At 42.2% G+C, this 7,818-nt stretch overlaps 1 protein-coding gene across 1 annotated transcript in view; it reads right to left on the reverse strand.

Annotated features, from left to right (window-relative positions):
• The window catches only part of ABHD12B (abhydrolase domain containing 12B), a 27,069-nt gene that overhangs the window by 17,598 nt on the left and 1,653 nt on the right, over positions 1-7,818 (reverse strand). The window contains exons 2-4 of the mRNA XM_011386438.2: positions 4,351-4,478; positions 3,408-3,510; positions 1,474-1,593 (exon numbers count right to left, since the gene is read on the reverse strand). Of these exons, the coding sequence (XP_011384740.1) occupies positions 1,474-1,593; positions 3,408-3,510; positions 4,351-4,478 (351 nt within the window). The remainder of the gene's footprint in view (positions 1-1,473; positions 1,594-3,407; positions 3,511-4,350; positions 4,479-7,818) is intronic.

A 7,818-nucleotide genomic window follows, 5' to 3' on the forward strand; every position in this document is an offset into this window, starting at 1 on the left:
GCTCCGTGTCCACTCTGCCATTAAGCATGAGACGAAGTGGAGGAAAGAGACTCACAGCACTGGAGGTTCAAGAAATACACTTTTCCAAAATAACCATGTTGTCAACACTGTATTAACTACATTAATAAAAAAGAGACAAAGATGATTCAAAAGGCAGCAGACGTTTCAAAAACCTTTTGAATTTTGTCTTAGAGCCAAGTTTCTTAAACTTGAGTGAATCATGGAGGCTTTGACCATATGGTTAAAGCTATGGACACATTTCCCAGAAAAAAGTGTATTTACACTTCAAATTTTATGTGCAAATTTAGTAAGGGAGTTCATGGCCCCTCTAGGGCTTTTGTAGACCCCAAGTCTAGAGTCACTGTTTTCAGCAAGGTTTGCCATTACCTCCAGTTTGGCTTCCTTTCAACTCAGTACTGCTGATAGTAAGTTGAGACTTCCAGGTGGGGACTCACCCCAGGAGTAAGCGGGCTCACCCCAGAGCCAGTAAATATGCAAAAGCAGATTCACACAAAGGGGCACTCATGAATGCATGGTCCACATGATTCTTTAAATAAGGACATTGAAATGCGATACCCAAGTTTGCACTATCTGAACAATATTAAACAGTGGTGGAAAATGTTAAACTAATAAGAAATCTCTGTAAATGTGACTCTAAAATGGATACCTTGAGAAAGCCCCTTGAGCAAAGGCAAGCCTTGAGAAAGCCATCATCTGATAGAAAAAGACAGTGAGAAAAAGAGACATAGGCAAGGAAGCCAAGGGGCAGATTCCAGGGCTTGTTACATAGTTTGAAGTGTCCCTCCAGAGACAGAAGAAGGTCTGTGGGTCTCTGAGGCATGCTGCCCCTCCCCCAAGGCAGTCACAGCTGATAATCATCACCCACCATAATTACATAGGCCCCACTGAAGGATCTGGCAGCACATCAAAGGAAAACCAGGCTTCTGGGAGGCATTCTTAGTTACAAAGCAAGGTTGGGACCACAGAGAGTAAGCTGAGGCATCAGTATTCTAGACTGGAATTAGTCAGATAGTCCCTAGTACCTACAGTCTGAATTCCAGGTGATCTCTCATAGGGATTCATGCTCAATAAAGAAATCTCCATGTAGTTTAGTGAAAACACTATTGATATGTAAATTGCTCTTCCTTTCCCCATATCTCATACCTATTCCCTTTCCTGTCATCCATGGGTTCAATCTATCATTTCAGACACGCTTAGCAAGTAAAGAAACCACTGCAATATCTAAATTTTAGAAGTTAATGTCCCTCTCAGTTAAAGATCCACATTATTATACATATAAACTATACAGATTTTTTAAAGGAGAAGCCCACCGCCAGAACACCCTCAAATTTAAAGGAAAAAAAATGTGGAGACATGCTTACAGAGTTGAAAACCTTTCACTCTCCTACAGGGCTGAAATGCTCTCTCTCATAAACCAAAAAAAAAAAAAAAAATCCAAGTGAAGGCACTGACCTGTGTTCTGCACTGCCATGAAGATAAATAATAACTGGGTTGCCATCATGAAGGGCGGCTTCATACCAACAACGATCCTTCCCTTTAGCATCTTCCCCCCGGCAGCTGGGAACTGTGTGCCTGAAGAGCAAGGAAAGGTTTTAACAAACATGTATACAGAGAATAATCCTCTATCCTTGCCGAATTTCGAAACACTCCTTATCTCAGTCAGATAGGAAGATAGATAGATAGATGATAGATAGGCAGATGATAGACAGATGATAGATAGATAGATAGATAGATAGATAGATAGATAGATAGATAGATAGATAGATGATAGATGATAGGTAGGCAGATGATAGATAGATAGATGATAGAGAGATAGATATAAATATATTTTACATAAATTTATAGATATAAACTGTCTAAGTAATATACACACATGGTAAAAATCAGAATACCACAAGACATCTGTAATGAAAACCACCGTTGCCCTGCCCCACCTCCCCCATGCACAGAGACAACTCCTTTTGACTATTTACTGTTTTAGTTCTTCTGACTCCTACACCTAATAATCTTCCAAGACTGCAAATCTTAAATGCAATCCATCAAAATACAGTGAAAAATAAGTGAAAGATAATAGATATTGCTGCCTACTATTGGTTTGGCTGAATAGACAAGTTGGATAGAATGTAAAGAAAACCAGTTTAGGTAGGAAATAAGAACTTTAACATGAAACTAAGCTATTCTACTGAAGAAATCCAGTGACCTTGTGGTTTTAAACACCTGTCTGAGCTCCCGTTTCTCTACTTGTTAAACTAATGAATGAACCCTGAATATATAAGCACTGCCCTATGACATGTCATAAGGTGACTTGGAGAGCTAGCCACATGATGACAAGTCTTCAGTCCCTTCAGTCTTTAGGGGTATTAAGTCTGACATCAAATCCCAGGGCCTCTGTGCTGAGAAGACAGGCATCACTGCCAGCTAGATAAGCCACCTAGACAGCTGACTCACCAAACCAAGGACCAATGGGGTAAGAGCAAAGAATAAAAAAAATTTTCAAATTTCCATATTCTTAACTGAACTGTACCTTAAAGATTAGGAAGAAATTATATGAACTCATATTGGTTCCTAAACATTCTATGATCACCTGTTTAAACTCAGGGAGATGAAATATAAAACAGGGCCCTGGAAACTTGGCAGCCAAGAAAAAGTAGTAGAACCAAACAGAAGAAAATATTGAGATCAGCATAGCAAAAAAAATAATAGAATGCTTGCTCATGACTACATTTAACGAATATTTATTGAATGCCTTCTCTGTGCAAGCACTGTACTAAGCAGTAAAAACCCACAAACAAAGTCACCTTCAAAAGTTACGGTCTCATAAGGAAGACAAACATAAACCAAACAATTGCACAAACATTAATTACAATAGGAAGAAATGCCATAAGAGACAAACACGGGTTGCCACTAGCTAAAATGGGGATGAGGAAAGGCTTCCTTGAAAATTACCAGTCTGAGACCCAAAAGATGAGTAGGCAGTTAGGCAGAAGCCGGAAACGGAGGAAACAGAGGATAGAAAGAATTGTTGCAGACAGTGTGTCCTGTGAGAGTGGCTTGGGATGCAAGGAGACCAGTGGGTTTGGAGTAGAGTAGGAAGAGTGGTGTGGAATAAAGCAGGAGAGTGGGCCAGGGCCAGGTCCTTCAGGCCTGTGAAAGACCCAAAGCACAAGAAAACACCTAAAAGTCGTCACACTCCAAAGTAAAGTTCCTGAAAAGCAAATTCAAACAGGTCAAATATCAGTACAAAGGGAAGGTGTATGGAATAGCTTCCAGATGCCTCCAAGGAACCCCAACCTCTCCACGGGCAAGTAACAGCACTGCTCACTCTTGCCTTTGTATCATGAAAACTCCAACCATCAAGCTACCCAGTATCCAATCAAGGCACTCACCAGATTCCCAGAATCACTCCAGGTTCAACTTTGATATAGAAGTTCACTGTGTGAGGTATCTTTAGCTCTGGTTTCTTTAAATCCACAAGAAATGGTGCTTTGACTGGAAAGAAGAAATCATTATCAACTCCCAGAATCACATTCTAAGTCTTTTAGTCACAATCAAAAAGAAGTAATTAGCCCCACGGTTAACACGTTTCCCGGTTGCAAGCTACTACACTAAATTCTTAGCAAAGTATCATATTTTATAAACTAGGACTAGCCCACAGAAGAGTTGCCAAAAAAAATATCTAAAGCTAGACTTTAAAATAGCACCAGTGTAGTAGCTCATAATAGTTTATTCGATTCTTATCCTTATCTCAAGCTGAAAGCAGAGGAGACCACTCCCCTAAAAAGATAAGAGGATCTAGAAACAAATAATGAGTGTTCTGCTAATGTCAAGCATTCTTTTTAAAGTGAAACCTAATCATTAGCCACAAGCCATGAAATGTCCAGGATGAACATATTCCTGAGGACATGCGGGTGAGAGCATTACGTATGTGCTGGAAGGACTGTGGCTTACATTGACTAACAGCACTCAGTGGAAAAAGCATGGAAATGTAAAGAGTCTCTCTCTCTCTCTCTCTCTCTCTCTCTCTCTCTCAGAAGTAAAAAAGCAGAGAATAAGATAAGCAGTAATAATTCATATTAACAGCTGATTTGAAGACTGAGCTCCTGAACTGAAACCCTACCCACAAGGCCATGCTTTTCTATTTGTGTACAACAGATTGCAAGGACCCATGCTAGAGCCCAAAGTCAATATTCATAGATTTCAGACTAGATTTAACCCTAGCCACAACTTTATAACTGACATGTCTTTTTTATTGTACCACAACTTTCAAGATAGTGAGTTCTCTATTTGGGAAAATATATATAGGCAAATTCATGAAGGGTATGTACTTACAAAAATTAAAAAAAATTAGCATGTCCATCAGAGGAGGGAAAATGTGTTCTTTTAATGATTTACTAGTAAAGCTATTGTACTGAGCGGCAACTTTTCTTCCAAGTGTTGCACAGCATTGTGGAAAAGATCTGCAAAATATTGTGAAACAAACAAGATATTCAAAATGAGTCTTCTTTTTCTCTTTTAAGGTCCAAATCAAATTTCTGAAACTGATGCAGGGAATTATAGGTAATTTGGCATTTAAGAATTTACAGAACTATATGTAATTAGGGCAGATCAGCACTGGGCACTAAGGGACAACCAAGTGAAGAAAGCAATAAGACAGGGCTCCAACCAGCTGCTGGAAAAGCCGAGTGTGACAGGACAGGAGAGGAGGGAACATGGATACACCACAGTCAGGCTTTTTCCCTTAGTGTAGCCCCATAGAAGGCTGAGGCTGGACCCGAAGTCATCAGGAAACAGGATTCAATCTAACAGTTGCCATAGTTTTCGATCATAGTTTTCAATCACAATTCAGTGCTGTATGTGTTAGCTAGTGGTAGTAGTAATGCAATGAGCGAATAATGACCAGATCCCCACTCCTGTGCCTGGGTCTTAGGAAGAAATGAGCCAATGAGAGAAAAACCCCACTTCTGGGTGTGACATCCTTGGAGAGAGGGACCGTGAGGAGCAGGGTGGGGAGTGAGGAAGGACCTGGAGCTTGGATACAGCAGAGTTGGGGCCAGGGAGTGGGACATAGGGGGGCCATGCACATCTTGTTTATCCTACTGCTCCCTGCAACTCAAATCACCCAAACTGGGAGCCATCAGTAGACAAGTTATGATCCATGAGAGATCACTAATGCCACCTCTGTCTCTAGCCATATCTCTCATGAGGGTGGACTGTCTCCTACCTTTGAGAAACAAAGGATACAAGAGGTTAGTGTCTCCACCTCCTGCTTCCAGTTTTGTCCACATCGTCCATTAAATAAATCCCTTTCCATACTGGGAGCTGTCAATGTGAACACTATTCAATGTAATCAAACTGTGAGGTTGTGGGGGGCTGGAAAGCATTTTTGATGAACTGTTTCCCCTGCCCTGATTTCTCTGCTAGACAATAGGCATTTTAGAAGATAACTATTATTACCGGTACTTTGCAAATAAGGAGATTGAAAAGTTAAGTAATCTTCCCAAGGTGACAAATCCAGTGAACTGCAGAGCTACACGTGCCCAGGTCTGTCTGACCCCAGAGTTCTCTGATGATCCCTAGTGAGCTGTCATACTCCCGGTGAGTTCAACTTGCCATCCAAGCAAGCAAAAATAAGCCCCAGGAACAAGGATGCTCTCTGCCAAATTCGGCTCTTAGAGGAAGCTGTTTCAGGAAGCCCACATCCCCTTCCGGCCCTTTGCCCTGTCAGGGTCCCTCCCCCCTCCCACTTTCCACCCCCTTCCTGCTACTGTATTCTCAGGAGCTTTCTGATACCAAAGTATCCAAGAAAGACCTCTAAAAAAATCCTCCCTCAAGTGCTAATAACTTAAAGGTCAGAGAGCTTATGCATGTTTGGAAGAGGGATGAAGGGAGAAGATAATGAATCTCTGATGAATTTCCAGCTATTCTGCAGGGAGTGGAAAAGATATGTGGGCTAAAAAGATATGAATAGCTCTTCAAATACATCAGACATGGGCAACTGCCGACTCATGAAATCAGCAAGAAAGGAATGAAAATGATTGTTGCATAATACTTTAAAATAGCCTCCACGAAGGTGATAGGAAGGAGAGGACACTGTTGTTCTGATTTTAGAGATAAGAAATCAAAACCCACAGATCAAACCAAAATGGGCAGAACTGAACACAGTCTGAATTCTTATGCTCCCTTCCAGCTGGCCGGCTCTGGCTTCCTTTCTCCTGCCTCTCTGAACTCCAGCTACCCCACCTGTTAGGCTCCCGCTAAGTCATCTTTTGAAGGTAGCAGGGTGCTTAGGAGGCAGAGGCAGTAGAAGGAAATATGTTTCTGTTTTTAAAGAATAATTCATACAGGACTCGTCTCTCAAATAGCTCAAGGCACTTCTGTGAGAAGCGCTGTGGGAAGAAAACAGCAACCGGATTCCTTGGAGCATCAATAATGCACAGAGGCTTCTTTCAACTAGGGGGGGTGTCAATTTGACTTCTCCTAGATCAGTAGGGGATCAAAAGTCACCAGTGGCTACTAGACCTTATTTGAGTAGAGGGTGCAGTTTCAGCCCACTCCCCAATAACGGCCAGCCACATCAAACGGCCACCTTGATGCTCTGGTGTTCCTTTGCCTGCCCTTTGATCTGCTTTGGCTGTAACGGCACAGCATCCCACAGGGCCCACAGAACCTAACTGGATGATTCTTACTGGAGAAACTTGGTGGAGCCTGAGCTGCTACAGGGCAAATCATTCATGCTCCATCCTCAGAGGTATCTACAAACCAGCTTTGGGAAACCCAAATCTAACTGCATTTGGCAAGACAACTACTCCAAATATTAAGACATGCTGCACGTTCATCCTCTGTATTTATTCATTCAGCCAGCATGTGTTGATCACCAAGTACCAAGTTACATCTGTGTCCTCCCCTCTTCTTTCCTCCCAACCAAATCTTCCCTTTCCTTCGCATCCACTCATGTGTCTCTTCTTTGCGAAAGCCTCTCTAGAGGCTCTTCTCTTTTCGCCCCTCCCACTAATAATCAGGGCCTCAGTTTGACCCTTACTTGTTTTCTGATTGTTTTCTCACCGTTAGCCCCGTCTTCCCAACTCTATACCTGGCCCCGGACAAGAACCACATGGCATGTAATGGTTCTTCTACATTCCACAGGGTCCAGCATAGGGATAAATATTTGTTGAGCAACATGTTGAAGCTGAAAAATAGGGTGCACGGTGAGCCCTCCATGAATGTATGCTGACCGAAACTAACTTGGTTCCAAGAAACAAAAAAGATACCAGATGCTGGATATCAGCCTCAGCACGTCTTAAATTAGATCAGTAATTTTCTGCTCGGATGAAGAAATGCACTAGTATTTTATTCCTTCAGGAAGCATCTCTTGAGACTTAAGTTTTAGTAATTAGTAAGGCGAGTACTAGAGGGTCCCCAACTCCCGATTTCCCACTCCATTATCAACAAAGTGAGTCGTTCTCTAAAAGCACAAACTGCAGCTTTGATTCTCTGCCAAATATATGTTAAGTAATTAGCTATCTGCTCTACAGAGCACAGAAGAGAAAGTCAGTAAATGCCAGCTTTCCCAGGACAACCGACCGTATTAGGGAGGTAAGGCCCATGAATGTGAAATTTGAAAAGTGCAGTCAGGATAGTCTGAGTGGTGGTCAGACCCAACACAGAAAGGGAGCTTGGATCTGCACTGTGGGGCCAGGGGAGAGCTGCTCTCTGCTCCCTGCCCTGAGCTGCAGAAGGAATAGAAGAGAGGAGACTGGTGTTTGTCCTCACCACTCAGACATTCCAAAGTGAAGTCTC

This window comes from Pteropus vampyrus, unplaced genomic scaffold (genome assembly GCF_000151845.1).
Source record: "Pteropus vampyrus isolate Shadow unplaced genomic scaffold, Pvam_2.0 Scaffold15, whole genome shotgun sequence".
In the NCBI taxonomy this organism is placed as follows: domain Eukaryota; kingdom Metazoa; phylum Chordata; class Mammalia; order Chiroptera; family Pteropodidae; genus Pteropus; species Pteropus vampyrus.